Raw genomic sequence first — 18717 nt, 5'->3', positions numbered from 1 at the left:
ACGCTTCATAGCGTGCACAGTTACGGGGGGTGACTGGAAAGACTTAGCAAAGGATAACCATGCAAGCCCGGTTAGACTCCTGAAGAACATACTGCGGGTGCTTTGACATATTCCTTAGATGACAACAGAAGCAGCACTGCACACACACTGTAAATTTTCCTGAACACTGATTCGGCACCCACAGAAGAAGAACACAATGGTAGTAGTAGTAATCATCATCATAATATACTGACTACATATTCTGTCATACATTTAATTTGGGGCTCACAGTTCCAAAGGGTGTGTGTCCATGACTGTTATGGCAAGGGGGTTGGAAGCAGGCAGAGGCCATGATACCAGAGCAGTAGCTGATATCATATATCTGATCCACAAACATGAGGCAGAGAGAAGGAGAGAGCTAACTGGGAATGGTGTGGGCTTTGAAACCCCAAAAGCCACCCCCAGTGACACATCTCCTCCAACAAGCCCACAACTCCTGATCCTTCCCAAAAAGTTCCACCAACTGGGGACCAAGGATTCTACTATGTGACCATAGAGGGGCTGTTCTCATCCAAACTACCATGTCCTCTCTCTGGTCCTCATAGGCTTGGGGCCACATCATAACTAAAAATGAATTTAATCCAACTTCAAATGTCCTCCATTGTCTTTCACAGTCTCAATAAAGTTTAAAAGTCTAAAGTCTCTTCTGAGATTCAGGGTAATTTCTTAATTGAAACCCCTGTAAATCAAACAGCAAATTACATACTTCTAACATACAGTGGCATAGAATATACATTACCATTCCAAGAGGATAGAATTGGGGCATAGTGAGAACATTTGGGACCAAAGACAGAATCCAGCAGGCCAATCTCAAATTCTGGTAGCTCCATTTCCAACATCAAAAGGCTTGGATGCCTCCGGCATTCGGACTTTGTTGACCGCATCACACTTCTCTCTCTCTCTCTTCTGTCTGTCTGTCTCTTTCCACTCCCTGTCTGCATCTCTCTTTGACAGATTTCCTGTGGGTTGGGGTCTCACAATCCAGGCTTTACTTTAACAGCCTACGCATGGCCTTTACTGGGCTTCCACTCCCACAAGCCTGGTCTCAGCAGCTTTCTTTAACCTCAGAGAATGATTCTACACCTTTACTGTATCCTTCCTGACTCTAAAGCTAGAACCATGTGATCAATGCTGCCAAGTCTGCTGGGGATGGAACTGGCCTCTCCTTGAATTACATTTGCATAAACTTTGATTTGTTGTCGCTCTGTTGTAAACAGTAACTCTTTTCTTTTCACAAGTTACAGAGTTAGCCAGGTAAGGTCTCACTCCAAGGGTGCCACTCTCCTTACTCCCTCTCTCCCTGTGTCTTTCAGCACAAGCTATGGCTTCAACATTACACTTCTTGTTCTTCTCAAAATGTATACTTTTATTTATTTATTTTTTTGCCTGACTTGCTCTTTCTTATTGTAGATCTGAATAGAGTGATTACTAATAACCACATGACACAGTCAATAGATGGCCATCTTAAAATTTCCTCTGGCACTGAAATTAGTACAAAACCTTCCAGTTTAGCTTCAGGCAGATTCTTAAGACAAGGGCAAACTGTAAAAGAACGGTCCCTGGCCCACACACTACTATTACTCCCCTCTAATAACTCTTGAGCCGGGCGGGCCTCTGTAGTCCACATTACTCTCAGCATTCTTGTCTTCCAGGTTCCTACTGGGATGCTCTTCATACAGCCTCCACTGCTATCCCAGTCCAAAGTCTCAAAGTTTCCCCCATTACGGTAAAAAGTAGCATGGTCAGGCTTGTCACACACAACCTGGTAGCAACTTTTTTACTCTTCTGTGAAGGGACCCTTGTCAACTTGTATAAACCAGTCTCGGAGTGGAGCTGCTCCTAATGAGCTGAGCTGCCTCATCGGTGTTAAGAAACTGCCCTACAGATGTGCCAGGCCCATCTTAGGAAATCAGTTTTCCAATTAAGATTCCCTCTTCCAAGACATGTCCAGGTTGTGTCAGGTGGACAGAAATCAACTAGAAAATGAATATGCTTTGGATCTAATCACAGCACACTTCTGGCTTGTTCTTCTTTGAAACATTACTTGCATATTTCTCTCATAATTAAAAACAAAATTGAATTTAAACTACTGTTGTATATTCATTATACACAATGATGGCTTTTATAAAGACATTTTTATCAGAGTACATCATGTTCTTTTCTGACCATCTCAACTCCTCCTTCATATCCTCATCTGTCTTGCCCCTCCCTCCCCTGCTAATTTCCTTACTTCCCTCAGACAATCTCTCTGCAACTCCGTGTGTGTGTGTACACATACATATTTGTGTGTTTATACACACATATATTTGTGTGTGTATATATATACACACACACATATATGTGTTTGTATGTGTGTATACATACATATGTATATTTGTGTTATATATACATATACATTTGTGTGTGTGTGTTTGTGTGTGTTTGTGTGTTTGTGTGTGTGTGTGTGTTTGTGTGTTTGTGTGTGTGTTTGTGTGTGTTTGTGTGTTTGTGTGTTTGTGTGTGTGTGTGTGTGTGTGTGTGTGTGTTTTAGGGTTTTTGGGGAAGAAAGGGTTTATTTTGCTCATGCTTCCATATCATTATTCATCATTAAAGGCAGTCAGGACATAAACTCAAACAGGCAGAAAACTAGAGGTAGGAACTGATTCAGAGGCCATGGCGGGGTGCTACTTACTGGCTTGTTCCTCATGGCTTACTCAACCTGCTTCTTATAGAATTCAGGTCCACTAGCGCAGGGGTGGCCCCACTCAATCACTAATGAAGAAAATGCCCTCCAGGCTCACCTGCAGCCAGACAGTACGGAGCAATTTGTCAGTTAAGGTTCCTTCCTCTCAGATGACTGGGGCTGGTACTAAGTTGACATAGTACCAGCCAGCACAATATGATTTTATGTATTATGTCACACCATGCAATATCTGTCTGAGTTATTTTCTATTTTCCATAATTTGATGATCTCCAGGAGCATCCATTTTCCTGCCAATGACACATTTTATTAACGACTGAATAAAACTCTAGGATGCACAGACACCAAGTACATACTCGTTTGCTGAGGCGCACCTAGGCTGCTTCCCTAACCTAAGTAAAAGCCCCGCAGTGCACACGAATGTAGAATGTACATGTGTCTCTGTGGCATGTAGACTTAGCGTTCTCCAGGATTAGGCCCGGAGCTGCACAGCGGGGGCACGTAATCCTCCTCATAGCCTTTTGTTTGTTTGAGGAGCCTTCATGCTGAGTTTTAGAACACTGCATCTGTTTATATTTCTAGCAGCAGTGAGTAAGGGTCCTTACCAGGCCCCAGTCTTGCTAGCCTTTGTTATCATTTTTTCACGATAGCCATTCTCACTGCCATGAGATAGAATTTTAATGCAGTGTTAATCTGCATTTCTCTGATTGCTGAATATTGATTTTTTCATGTTTGTTGGTCATTTGTATTTCACCTCTGGGGAACGGTCTGTTCTCATTAGTCTGTTTGTTGATAGGGGGTTTTCTTTGGCAGGTTTTTAAGCTCTTTACGGATACCAGATAATAATTCTGTTAGATGTATAGTTTGCAGAGATATTTTTCCAATTCTATAGGTTGTTTCTTTAATTGCTTATTTCCTTTGCAGTCTGAGCTTTTTAATTATATTCAGTTAGCATCTAATGAGACCTTTATCTTCAGCTGAGAGGCACATTATTTATATTTTTGGCACATATTCTTTTTCCTAATTCTATTTTGTTTATGCTAATATTAGAATTAATTTCTATTCTTTGGAAAGAGGCAACAGTAGCAAGTAGCACCATATAACAGATAAAAGCTACCTTAGCAAAAAGAACCTGATAGCACCATTGTGGAAAGGCTTCCTAAGTGAAGACTCATATACAGTGAAACCCGGTGGGCACAGATGGAGCATGTAAAGAACACATTCCCAACTAAAGGAATATTTCGTATTTTTTAAAATTACCTGCAAGGAACCATAGAAATAATAAACTTAGCTTGAGAGGAAAAATGAAAAAAATTAAAAAAAAAACCTTATCCCGTGGCAAATATGAAACTTATTTACTAATATAAAGTCATTTAAAATAAATTTATAATGAGTTTAAATAATGAGATCCTTTATTATGTGTCTCCCATAATCTCTAAGGTACTCAAATATTAATACATGATAACCAGTAAAACACACTGACTCTCCAAATATTTAATTTTGCTTTTCTCCCTCCAATCAGAAGGGCCTCTAAATGTCCCTCGTAGCCTGTCACTGTGTTGGCCAAACAAAGGCGGTGACTGGACAGGGTCAGGAATCAAGGCAAAGGAGGATGCACCCTGGACCTGCAGCAGTGCTCAGTGACACGGGGTCTGAGAAGAAAACTCCCATGCAGCCTGCTTACTCTTTTCTTTTTTTTAATTTCTGAGAAAGGAGAATCCATGTTCTGTTCTTGATGTTTTTGAATCACAGTATAAGTTTATTTCCTTAAGCTAAATGAACGTCGATCCTAATGCCGCGCTTCCCCTCTGGTCCATCTGAAAGGCTCAGAGGGAAAAAGATGCGTGAAACACTGGCCGTAATTACCAAATGACTCGGAGAATTCTGACAAAGCAATAAAGTATGGCTTCCGTCAGGATGCTTAAATGTAAGAGGGGAAAAGGGGAGACAGGATCAGGTGTGGGAGGAGACGGGGAGAAGTACAGAGGGTGAGGAAATTGAACGGAGGTGTGTAGCAGTGGGGGATGGAGAACTGGGTGTAGCCATCAGACAGTCCCAGATGCCAGGACCCAACGGGGTTGGCATTAGCCAAAATACCCAAGAAAGGGAGTAGAGATCACATCCAGTGGCTCGGCATGGCTGCTGGCTGAGGGATGGGGCCACCCACCCATCTCAAAAACATTAATCCAGAATCGCTCCTGTCTAAAGGAAATGCAGGGACAAAGAGTGGAGCAGAGACTGAAGGAAAGGCCATCCAGAGACTGCCCCACCTAGGGGTCCATCCCAGACCCTGTTGCTGATGCCAAGAAGCACTTGCTGACAGAAGCCTGGTATGGCTGTCCCCCTGAGAGGCTCTAATAGAGCCTGACCAATACGGATGTGGATGCTCACAGCCAACCATCAGACTGAGCACGGGAATCCCAATGGAGGAGGTAGGGGAAGGAATGAAGGAGCTGAAGGGATTTGCAACCCCATAGGAAGAACAACAAAACCAATCAACCAGACCCCTCAGAACTCTCAGGGACTAAAACACCAAGCAAAGAGTACACATGGGGGACCCATGGCTCCGGCCCCATATGTAGCGGAGGATGGCCTTATCTGGTATCAATGGTGGGGGGCGATGGAGGTCCTTGATCCTGTGAAATTTGATGCCCCAGAGTCAGGGGATGCTAAGGTGGTGAGATGGGTTGGGGAGAACCCTTATAGAAGCAGGGGGGATAGCATGGGGGTTTTGCATGGGGATAACATTTGAACTGTAAATAAAATAACTAATAAAAAATAAAGTTGGGAAATTTTATGTAAAAAAAGAATCAAAATTCAAAATAATATCCGCATGTCCTAAGAAACACTGAGAAATCAAACATCTGCTCTTGGGGACGTTACTCACATACTTGATTGTATAAATAATTTGGCACAGTCCATCCTCATGAGACTAAGCTGGCAGCATGTGGTGGGAGTCAGCGTCCAATTTTAAATTAGTTAATTATTTCCCTAGTCAGAAGGACAATTCTGATTGTCCTGATTCTTCACAACCCGAGATTCTGAGTTGGTCCACTGTAGAATCTAACCTGCGGTTTGTTCTGTGAAGCAGTCAGTGTTAGCAGTACCCATGGTTACACTTCCCTTCTTGGCTCACTCTAGTATGTGGACATAGCTAAGACACACACTCAAAACCCATTAAGTTCTCAGGGAGATGTCTCCTTCTTGGAGTTTACTTACCATAAAAGTAAACAACTTAAATTTGCTTTCTTCTAGGATTAAACTGTTCGCAACTACACAATCACTTTAACATGTTATTATATCTAGAATCACAGCAATAGTGATTTTTATTTTATAAAGAGAATTTGTTCTGACAAAAATTAAAGAACTGGAAATGGCATTTTCTATTTGCAAAGAAGAAGAAGAAGAAGAAGCACACTACTCCTTTTTGAAAATTTTGATTTCTAGCAGAGATCTAATCAGTTAAGAAATTCTTATTAATAGCTAATTTACACATGATATGCAAACAAGGCATTCGCCTCTAATATGATTGATCGCATACAACTCAGTAGGCAACTTGGACCAGCTGCAGGATTCTTCCACTGATTTTGATAGACTTGTCTCTCATTTAGACTCATCCTGTTCTCGGATGCCACAGGAGTATAGGCTACCTCTTAAGAGTTGTGGGACACATCTAAAGGACAAATATGCTGACCCCTCTGATTGAATTAGGGAAAAGCTGAAGGAAGCTGAGGAGGAGGCCAACTCTGTAGGAAGACCAGCAGTGTCATTTAACCTGGACCCCTGAGATCTCTCAGAGACTGGACCACCAACCAGGCAGCACACACCAACTGATATGAGGCCCCCAACACATATACAGCAGAGGACTCAGGGTCTGGGTTCAGGCAGAACTGTACCTAACCCTCAGGAGACTGGAGGCCCCAGGGAGATTAGAGGTCTGGTAGGGGTGGGGAGCATCCTCATAGAGACATGGGGGCAGGGAGGAGATACGGGATGTGGAACAGTTAGAGGGTGGACCAGGAGGGGAATAAAATCTGGAATGTAAAAATGAATGAATGAATGAATGAATGAATGAATGAATGAATAAATAATTTAAAAAAGAATCTCGAAAAATAGCAATCTTTGTAGAGATCCCACTTTGAAGATAGAGACAAAGCCATGGTTTTCAGTAATGATCTTCTGTAGAATTTTGTGCCCAAATTCTGAGTTTATGTTTAACTCCCTAAGGATGAAAATTTCCTTTAGTTCCATTACCTCAATGTCTCTTTAGCCCTTTATGAAGGGATTATTAGTAATGTTAGTGAAAACAGAATCATTGGCTTCATGGTTACCCTAAAGTAATTTTTACAATGCCACAGGCCAAAACCAGAAAATGAAACAGCAGTACCTTGATTTGGAAGCAGCTCATTTCCTCAATGACCAATCCTTCCTCGTCTTACTATATGTTTCTTGACTTCTTAATATTTACCTGGAATCCCTGATCCTCTTACCTCAGCCACCTGAGCGCTGGGGAAGCCCCTGGCCTCTAGTCATGTGTAGTGCAAAGCAGCAAGTTCTAAAACATCTTTTAACTCCAATCATCTGGTGTCATCATTCCAGTTCAACTCAAGAGAATATGATTCTCAATAAATTACATGAAAGTTATTGAGAAAAAACCCTCAACCCAAGTGTAACAGCATATGTATGTTCCAAACCCTTTGGCAGATTTTTTCTCTTCAGACTGTATTACAGTATTCATTCAATAACTTTTTAAATTTTATTACAATAGAGCACAGATCAGGTAAGGTAGCTTATACCTGTAATTTCCACATTGGAGTTGCGGAGGCAGGAAAATCACAGGCCAGTTTGCTGGACACTGAACCCTCCCACCCTTCCCCCATTATTAAAATCTTGGGCCTTCACAACCTTGAAGCACTTTCTAAGGCAGTTTCTTTGAGCAAACATGCTCTCTCTTTGATACCTTGTTGTCAGTCCTGATCGTGACTTTCAGCTGCGGTAGTACACGTTCCACTTCTAGACTCCATTCCGCAGCATCTGTCGTAGATTCCAAAATATCTTCTTGTTTGGCAGACTCGTTTGTGTCCTAAGAAAGGAAAGATTTCACAAGATTTGGAGTTTATAAAAAGAACTGGAAAAAATCTTGAGGCATTTAAGCAGTACTGCACAATTTAAATTGAGGATAGTAGTGTTAAAATTACAGTGCAGTAGAAATTCCTGTCTGTCCTCCTACCTAGGTTGCAAGACAATTTGGTAGAATAACAAAATAAGCATTAGAAATTATATATAATATATATAATATATATGATTTACAAAGGACAGTGATTTGAAAATATCAGATTGAATGCAATGATTGTATGAAATAGACACACCATTTATTAATTCAAGCTGGTATTAGCAAAGAAATACAAATAATTATGTTTGAATTTATGATACAGAAACATGAACAAAGATACATCTGCAGACATAAAGTGTTCATTGACAAACTATGTATTTATTTTGGCTAGGTCAAAGAATAGAGCCCTTTAAAATTTGACGTAACACAGGCATGCTTGCTCTCCAAAGGATAAGAACCTCTGGGTACCAAGATTAATTCATGGTTATTTAATCACAGAAAGAAAATCTTCCCTATCTCTGCTTTTCTCATATTTTAGCATTAAATATCATGAATCTAAAAATGCAGAAAATATATAAACTAATTATTTAAAAATAAAGCTCAAAGCATTAATTTTAGAAGCATTTTTCTCTTTGAATTCCCCTGATCAATTATAAGTGATTCTAAAGAAAAATATAAATATTTATATATAATAAGAAATACAAGAAGCGTAAATAGCTAAATACATGAGCCCAATGTGAACTGTAATTAAAAATAATGTGTAACATATTTTTAAATTTTAATTCTAAAAATGTTTATTGTACTCAAGTATCATACATGTGCTTATGCAATGTGTGTATGTGTGTGTGCATTTCGTGTGTGTGTGTGCGCGCGCGTGTTTGTGTGTGTGTGTGTGTGTGTGTGTGTGTGTGTGTGTGTGTGTGTGTATGAAGAGGCCAGGGGTTGACGTGAGGGTCTTATTCTATTGTTTTCTACTTATTTTCTGATTTTTGAGATACATATTTGATGAACCTGGAGCTCGCCATTTGCTTCTAGCAACTATGTTTCCACCCTCCAATGCTATGGTTATAGTTGTTTACCACCATGCCTAATATTTACTTGCATGTTGAAGATTCAACTTAGTTCCTAATCTTTGAATAGCAAGAACCTTACCCTGTGAGGCCAGCATCCCCTTGTGAAATGCTATTTGAGGTTGTTATATGTGTGTATTATTACATGCTGTATATGAGTTCATGTGCTCACGTGCATGCAAGAATTCATGTATATGTGCATGAACACTGTATGACTTTTAGCATCATTCACAATTCACAATACTACCTTTGAGACTGTCTCTTACTGCCTGGAGACACCAACTGGGCTAGGGTGGCTGGTGGGCAAGTTCCAGGGATTAGTGCCTCTCTACTCCTCACTCCTGGGGTTACAGATATAAAACACCGCACCTAGCTTTATGTTGGGTGTTGGGAATCTCAACTCAGTTCTTCATGTGTGCATGGAAAGTACTTTAATGATTGAGTCATGCTGCCATCCTCATTAAGTGATAGGGCTGAGACAGTCAAGGCATCAGGAATTGCTGGATATTAATTAAGATATTATTAATTCTAGAGGCAAGTCTTAGTATTGCATTAATATTAAAAAACCCTCATAAGTTAGAAATACATGCCAAGTGTTTACAGATGAGTTAAATAATGTCTGAAATCTACCTTAAAATATTTTTGGACAAAAAAAGTAAGCTTAGTTAAAACATGACTGAGGAAGTATTAATAACTTACAGCAGGCAATGGTACATAAGGGGCATTATCTACCTTTGTTACGTTTGAAATGCTCTGTAATATGAAATTCAACAATAAACACAATGGAAACATAAAACCTTAAAAACTATATAAACATCACAGTAAAATTACACTCTCAATGTGAATTTTATGCGCTGAAAGACTTTCCTTAAATGTCTAACTCTAAGCAGATTGCCTTGAGTGTTTTGCATTTTTGTGGCAGCCTGGGGTCTCTAGTTATTGAGCTCACTCATGAGACCAGCCCTTCTGACAGAGCTATGTGTCTCCCACCTATTAGCGTCCAGACAGATGCAGAACTGTAAGCGGAGTGGATATTGCTTTTATACTTCTATCTCCATTATCTGGGGACGAATACTTTATTATGCACATTCGGCATTGATTCAGCAGCATTCCATTTAGAAGGGCTCAAAGTACCCTTAAAAAATATATAAGTATTCATCAAAGCAAAATGCGGACATCTAAGTGAAAATAGCCAAGACTGAATGTCAGATACCACAGTGTCCATTTACATATTGGAACCTTTGTTTTGAGCACTTAGGAGAATGCTGTATGTGTAAAAACTAAATGCAGGGCAGCACAGAAGCACTGAGCATCAGTGCTGGCTAGGGAAGGGGGTGGCAATGTTCACTAGGCAGACACCTGTGAAGTCTACAGGAGCATGCAGGTCAAGGAGAGCTGTTTTCCCACTGCAAGGCTGGAAAAGATTCTGTCATTTGATTTGTACCGGCACTTATAATGCACATGCTCTTGGAAGTGCAGCATGTGATCACTCACTCGCTCGCTCGCTTGCTCACATATCTGCCTACTTGGACTGGCTCTCCCAGGCCCAAACTCTGACCAGTTCACTAGCACCAAACAGGTTAGAGTAGCAGGCGTGGCTGACATGGGTCTGCTTGTCGTGTGTAATATAAGCGTTACAATGTGAAGCTTTGTGAGACACACAGGCTGCTTTTGCCAAGGTTATGGGCCCGTGTCACAATTCTATAAAGCCAGACCAAAAAAGAGGTCTCAGTAGATGCTGTGGTCACTGATACAAAGACGCTTGGATTGTGGAGCCATCATTTGGTTTAACGGAAGCCACATATGCTAGATTAAATCCAGAGCTGATGCTGCCCAGCCTCGTCCCCTCATTTCTGCCTCTTCTCTTGCCAGGTTTTCAAAAAGACAGATCTGGAATGACCCAGCCTGTTAAAAAGAACATCTCTCCTGTTGCACTCTCTTCAGCCTGGACATAGGATTTCCAAGGGTAAATAATATATTCAGCAATTTCCCTTCCCTTCCCTTCCCCATTTTCCTCCCCTTCCCCCTTCCCCTCCCTTCCCTTCCTTTCCTTCTTTCTTTTTCTCTGTCTTCCTCAAGCCTTGTATGACTATGACCCAGACTCTGCCTTTGCAGGATGAAGACCAAACACTGTTTTAGGACACTCAAGTACTTTAACATTGGCCCTTTAAAAAAGTTGTGTTTACCATTACTGGCTTATTTAGTTCTCTTTGGACTAATTTGCTAACTCTCAGTGTCCTGAGGTAATTTATTTCAGAAGTACAAGCATTTTCACTCATTCAGGCTGTATTTATCCATTGCAGAAACAGCCCAGTGGCTAAGAAAAGGCAACCAGAGCACCATAGGCATAGGCTTGGGCGAGTACGGCCAACCACTCAGCTTCTACTTGAACATCTGCACTTTTACTTCATAACCTTGTTCCTCATTCACCATCTCCTAACATCTGGCAACTGCACACACTATCAAAGATACATCATGTAAAAGTTCTGTACTGTGCCTTAGTTAGAACACTTGGAAAAAACATTTCTTTTCATCTAACAAATGGAATTTTACGTGTGGTTATTAGTAAAAGACAAAGTCCCTGTTTTGATATGATCAAAATGCTGTGTTCCCTTCTGAATTGATATCAACTACGATGCTGGCTCTCAGGACCTGCATTCTCTTTTACTCCAGTGGAACAACAGTTAAAAGCTTGGGAGCCATAGCCTATGTAGTGTTTTTCCTCATAATTAATTAGCCCAACCACACTTCACTGTTAAATTCTGAGAACATTCAAGGCAAGATTCCAGGTACTATATATACATGGTTTGGAAAGATAAAAGACTTTAATTCCTGCCTGCAAGGGGTTTACAGAGTCTTAGGAAGAATCTGAGGTCAGTTAATGGGAGTGAAATTTGGTCTCAGGTAAAAGGACTGATGGATGAAGTGAGAAGTGATTCTCACTGTGAGAGATAGAATTGAGGATAATAGTCCAACCCATCCCACAAAGTAACCACGGGCTCAAATAGTGAGGGGCAAGATCAAAGTCAGTTCAAAGATCAAACATGCAGCGTTAATAGCTTCTACAGAGCTTTGTGCCAGCAAGTAGTCTCTTTCTCCCAGGTAATATTAAAAAGACAGGATGGTTAAACATCTAGAGAAAAACTAGTGTGTGTGTGTGTGTGTGTGTGTGTGTGTGTGTGTGTGTTCTCCAAATATAAATGTACATTACATATAATATAAATATATACATATAAATGCACAACCACCTTATGGATAAATTTTAATTTATCTGAAAGGTTCAATACCAAGATAAACTTCAAGTGGATTTATCTGCCAAGATTAAATAGTCCTAGTCAGGTGTGGTACACATGTCTGCAATTCCAACACTCAGGCTGGCTAACAAAATGGGATTATGGGTCTAAGACCAGCCTGAGCTACAGAGCAAGTTCCAGACCAGCCTGGTCTCTATGGGTCTTTGTCCAAAATAAAAAAAGAGAAATTAAATAGTCCTGAGACTCCACAGAGGAAACAAGGCCATCTTGAGAGTCATAAGTGTACATTGTACATGATAAAGTGGCAGATCCCAAATCCCACCTCCTATTGCTTGAGTTTTAACTTTTTGCTGACCCCTCCCCACTGCTCCTTAATATACAGTTGGGATTTTTGGCATTTAAATTTCTTTGTATTTTATTTTATGCTTTGATATTTTCATATTACGTATTATCATGTATCACTATATCTACGGGGTCTACACTTTTGTTCTTTTCCTTCCACCTGATCCATGTGGGAGTTTACACAGGCCTATGAAATGAGAAGAATCGGTCTTTTTCTCCACATCAGTAGTTCAGTATATCACCACCATTTAACCTGAGAAGTCAACATTTGTCACTGACTGACATCCTTTCACACGTTAATACTGCCACATATTTAGACAATTTCATGGATGCTAAACCAGTCCACTGTTCTGTTTCTATGCCAGCCATACTCACCCCAACTTACATAAAAAGCACAAACAATTCTAGGTATCCTTCACCCAGATCCTGAAATAGCAGACTCTTACATAAACTAAGGGCAGTGGGAAATAGAGGGTGGGGTGTTTATATCTGGGTGCTGATATTCAGAGATATTTTCACGCCCCCCTGTACTTATTTGTGTTTTAATTTACAGGAAACATTTGTTTTTTAAATAATAAAACATGAATACATGTACATAGATTGTGGCAACAATCAAGTTAGGCTTCAATTTGCAATTTTTGGCAACTGATCATGTATACAGCTAACGTTGTTCTTATCGCCCCCATCGCCACCCTGCCATCCCTTTTAATGCAAGGTATAGCAATTCCTTCCTCAGCTTTCAAATGAGGAGACTACATTAATCTCTCTCTCTGTCTCTGTCTCGCTCTCTGTCTCTCTCTGTGTGTCTCTGTCTCTCTCTGTGTGTCTCTGTCTCTCTCTGTGTGTCTCTGTCTCTCTCTCTGTGTCTCTGTCTCTCTCTCTCTCTGCGCCCACACCTGTGTGTGCCTGTGTTGGAGCAGGGGTAAAATATGTTAGCGTTTAAAAAGAAGATGAAATTTAGGTGGGGCAGGCTTTAGTGTTTAAAAGAGAGGAGAGCCTGTGTTTGGCAACAGTGAAATTCAAATGTATCCTTATGAAAGTGTATGGAATGTCTGAGCAGCAGAGGAGAGACAAAGTCAGGTGTTTACAATGACAAAAATAGCATGAGCCAGAATACTGAAATAGGAATGAACACAGCTTGGAAAAAATCACAATGAGAAGGTGAGCAGGGACTTAGACAGGAGAACACTGTCTGAAAATCTAGGTCACAAAATGTGACTTTTGTCCTTTGGGCTAGGGAAGAGGCAGAAGTATGAATAAGGTCTGCTGACTTCATTCACTGAGCAGATAAATATTTACTTGATGCCTACTATTGCCACATACTGTGCTAGTCCTGGGAACAATGAAGCAAACAGAAACCTCCCTGCACAAGTGCTCTGCTTCTGCTTCATAAAGATCTCTGTGTTGTAGGGTTGAATAGGGTGGAGCTCAATGAGAAGTGTCACTGAGGGGGGATGAGCTGACTTTATCAGGTAGAGATAATGACTTTAAGTAAAAGACTAAGTCAAAAGGGTCCCATAAAGGGCAGGGGTGATGGTTTAGTCTATAAAGTGCTTGCCTTGCAAGCTCAGGACCTATGTTTAACTCCCCAGGTACCAGATAACAAAGGACAAGCATGGTGGCACATGCTTTGGTCTCAGCACCAAGGAGGAGGGAGAGATGAAGTCACTCCACGGCCAACCTAGCTTGCCTGTGAGTCAACAATAGCAGATCTTATTGTAAAAACCAATACAGATAGCATGTGAAGAATGACAGCCTAGGTTATCCTCTGCAGACATGGGCAAACACATGCAACTCCTACACACACACAAACACACATGCATATACATATAACACCCATACACACATACACATACACACACACCCAAACACATACACACACACACACACACAGACACCCAAACACATACACACCCATATACATATACACACACCCAAACATACACACACATACACACACACACATGAACACACACACAGACACACACACACACACATGAACACACACACAGACACATACATATACACACCCAAACATACACACACATACACACAAGCACACACACACACATACACACCACACACACACACATATACACACACACAGTGGGAGACAGAGGAAGCAAAGAGAAATATATAAAGAACACACACACACACACACACACACACACACACACACACACAAAACACACCCCAAGACAGAGACAGAGACAGAGGGAGAGGGAGAGAGAAAGGGAGGGAGAGGGAGAGACAGAGTTGTACAAATTGGAAAACCAAGGAAAGAGTTGGTTTACCTTGAATCATAACAGTTTGAGAAGAAAGCACAGGGTTAGGTGCATGAACTGCAGTTACTAAAGTGCAGACTGAAGCCTCCTCAGAACCTTAGTGCTGCACAATCTATGTACATAAACTTGTAGGCAGGAAAATAGTCTCCAAGTTATTGAAACCAGAATAATCTTGTACAAGTCATGCACTGGTATTCAAATACAGGGGCTGGGGGACAATATTTTGGAAAAGGCAGGGGTGGGACTGAAGATAAGTGTGGAAGACCACTAAAGTCTGCTTTACGGTTCAGACAGGTTCTAGAGAACATGGCTTTACAGCTGAAAGGAGGAAAATGAAACACGTAGCACCCACATGTCACAGTGACACACTGGTGTCTCAGGGGAAAATGAATCAGTCAGATATTCAATACAGCAGTATTTTCTCAGCATTAGTCATGAAGAGGGGCTGCAGGCAGTGGGCAGAAGACTAACACCACATTTATTTTATGGGTGCCCATCTAATACACTCAATCATATAATAAATATTTACTCCTAGTGTTGATCCAGGAAACACAGCCTGCTCATTTATATATGGACAGTTTGAAAACGATACCTGAAAAACACCTTGGTTTTCATTAAATTATCGTGTGTCAATTCTGCTGGAGAGATGAGATTGTGAAAGTAAAGCTATGGTGTAACCAGGTTTCTCAGTTACTCTGAAATGCAAGCTTACTGAATAGACTTCTTATCAAGATGACAGCAATCTTAGGAGCTGTGTGTATCTACGCCATTTTAGTTTTCCTGCTGGGAACACAAATGCAGTAACTGATTCCAGTCTTTAGGAAAGGTGAACATTTCTACAAAAAGAGAAACACAGCAAGCACATGGTCTATGCTAGCTAGTACCATGCCAGGTACAGACTGTTCACAAGTTAGGTTATATTAATCTCAAAAGAAGCCTGGGAGGAATTGTGTCTCCACATTAGAGATAAGAAAGCAGCATCAAGGAGAGGTTAATTAACTTGCTAGGGTCCTGTGGCTAGAACATACACAGTCAGGACTTTCATCAAAGGCCATTTTCTGCATTGCATCTACCTTTAAGGCCTGGGCTTGGAGCTGAGCAAGGACCTTGGAAAGTCCTTGTTCCATCTCCTTGCTACATCTGCAAGGGCCAAGATGGAAATAAGGGTGTCTATTCAAGTGCGGATTCAAAGGCTAACTAAAGATCAAGTGAACAGTCTTTCACACCCAGCAAGAACTGCCGTTTGAGCCTTCTCTGAGAGAGGGAAGCTCATCTTTCTTCTCTAGCCTACATTCCCTATTCTCCCGTGGATATAAACTGATGGGGTGGTACAGGTTAGCTGCCAGAGAAAGAAAAGCATTTACTTAGTCATAATGTCCCACTGCAGTCAAATGTGAGGCATTTTAATCCTTGCTCTGGCACAATACCAACCCCAGACTTCGCTTACAACACAGACAGCCTTACCATGCAAACCAATGGCTTGGGAAAGGGAAGAAATGGCTCGTTAAGGCTGGAATCAGATCAAAGGTAGGCTATGATACTGCTCAGAAAGGACATTTTGTTGAGAAGGAAGGTATAAGGTGAAGTAAAATAAAGAAATTCAAATTACTTATGGCGGTTAGCAGGCAAATCACCCCTATTCCTGCTTTGATGACGACACAGCAGACCTGCCTGAATGACAGTCTAATGTAAAGTGAAGTTAGTGTTCTAAGGCCTCAGTTTCACCTCCGTTCAGCTTTTGCTTTTTAAGCAAAAAAGTTGCTTATTCTTGGTATAATGAGGATCTTTCTTTTTTCTTTCTTTTTTTTTTGCTAAGTAATTAAAAACCAATTGTGTTTAAGGCTTTTGAGAGACTTGGTTTTATGCTGCTTAACTCGGGATTGAGTTTCTAAAACCTCAAATTTAGCAACTCATGGAAGAATAGTATCTATGGCATGTTTGAAAAAATGTTTTGAAATGAAGTGATGGGCAGTTAAAAATAGAACTGAGCAGAGCGCAGCTCCCGCCTATATCCCTCTCACTGGGTGGGAGAGCGCATGCATCTGCATTATGCAGGCAGGACACTGGCTTCACAATGAAGGGAGTGCCAGCTAAGCCACTGTGGGTGCACTGGCAGCTTTCCCCAATGACAAATGTGACAAGGAAACAGAATGACCAGAAAACCTCCCTGACACCTTCCACAAGAACCTGTCCTCCTGACGCGTGCCCACTCTCTTCTTTGGAGATGCTGCAGGTCCTTCACCTTCCACACCAACACCATCAACAGGTCCTGCCCAGCCCCGGAACTTTAACAGAGCACTGGAGTCTCTGTTAGGAGAGTTTAGCTAAATCTCAGTCTGAAATTAGAGAATGTGGAAGTTTGTGGTCCAGCCTTAAGGCCAATACCACTCATAAGGTTCTCCTAAGAAAAGGTATCCCAAAATTCAGATAATTAATCTACAGATGAAATTTTGGAAAATCAGACATCCATCACTAATTGTGGCTGTTACCTGAAAAAAAGTATGCTTGGCAAGTTTGTAATTGGGGATAAGGAAGCTGTATGGGAAACTCGGACAGTAAGAATGGCCTTAAAGACACTGCGTTAAATCTCAGAGCGGGTGTGGGGGTGGGGTGGGGGGGTGGGGTCCGAGCAGCACACTTCCTCCCAAACAAATCACCTGTCAGCATTAACCACTGGGAGAGCCTTGCTTCCTCAGGATTGAGAACTACCTGCGGTGCTGTGATTTGCCTAGGCAGTCCTTTACAAGTTAAGCCCACGGAGGAGGATCGTAATTCCATACATATTCTTCTAGTTAGCAGGTGCAGCCTTCCATACATTGTGGTATTAAAGAAGATGGGTCACAGGTCCTCTCTCAGGGAAGGGCTTACCAAGCTGCAGGGAATGTGAGAAGCAGATGGCTGGCTGCTGTCGGCATCTCAGGCTCTCACCCTGCAGCAAGGCCTTCCAGGGCAGCCTGCCTCCTGCGGCTGAGCCAGGTGGAGCTTGTTCCAGGGCTCCTCCCCAGGATGTCTGCCGCTTACCACAACCAGACTCCTTTCTCTGCCCCTTCCTTTCATCACCTTCAATCTAATCAAATGAGCATCTCTCCTCTGTCCTCACTTCTTGAGAGCATGACCCCTGACATGTCCTTCCCATTGGCCTTTCTTCTTGCTTCATCTTACCAAAGCCCGGGAAAACACTGGCAGGTTTCCAAATCCTGGAATTGTGCTACTTAGTGAGCCCTTTAGGGTCTAGGCTTCATTTTACTTAGTGAAAGGAACACACACACACACACACACACACACACCACACACCCCTCTCTGTATTTCATACAGAGTACACAGGAGCAACAACTGCTATTGAAAAGATCTTTTCTCTATGAAGATTACACCTTGCCTACAAAATTTTATATATATATATATATATATATGTATGTATGTATGTATGTATCATACACTCAGCATGTGCTTGTTCAGCATTATTGATTATTGAGTAGCTTCCACACACCAGGCACAGGTTTTTAAAAGGCGGTTATGAGCTCCTGCTATAGAAGAGTATGCATTCTAAAGATGGGATGGACAGTAAACAGGTCAGTAATTACTAAAATAGGACACTGGGTCCCTTACAGCAAGGCAGTGTGAAAAGACAAAGAATAATGTGGGAAGCATCCACTGTTTTAAAGTCACAAGTAAAGGCGGCTAGCTGTCACCCACACCTTCCCAGGTTTGCAGTCACACACGTTTGGGGCATTGGCTTTGTTGCTGGGATGCCGACCATCAAGTGCACTGAAAGGGTATCTCTACTGTGTCATGAGCCCACCTGCTGCATTAAACATAAGATCTTAAATCTATATTACTAACCTACACAGCAATTCTGCCTTGGGGGAAGAACAGCCCGAGTCATTAGAAGCTGGAGTCAGTCACAGCTGTCCCAGGCAGATGGCTTTAGTGGGCA

The 18717-nt window shown here is 41.5% G+C and overlaps 1 protein-coding gene across 1 annotated transcript in view; it reads right to left on the bottom strand.

The window, feature by feature from the left end:
* The window catches only part of Ift57 (intraflagellar transport 57), a 55886-nt gene that overhangs the window by 19579 nt on the left and 17590 nt on the right, over window positions 1–18717 (bottom strand). The window contains exon 6 of the mRNA XM_032900264.1: window positions 7680–7802. Coding sequence (XP_032756155.1) covers window positions 7680–7802 — 123 coding nt within the window. The remainder of the gene's footprint in view (window positions 1–7679; window positions 7803–18717) is intronic.

This window comes from Rattus rattus, chromosome 4 (assembly GCF_011064425.1).
Source record: "Rattus rattus isolate New Zealand chromosome 4, Rrattus_CSIRO_v1, whole genome shotgun sequence".
Classification (NCBI taxonomy): Eukaryota; Metazoa; Chordata; class Mammalia; order Rodentia; family Muridae; genus Rattus; species Rattus rattus.
Note: the sequence above shows the minus strand (reverse complement) of the source record. Positions and strands in the feature narration are given on the sequence as shown.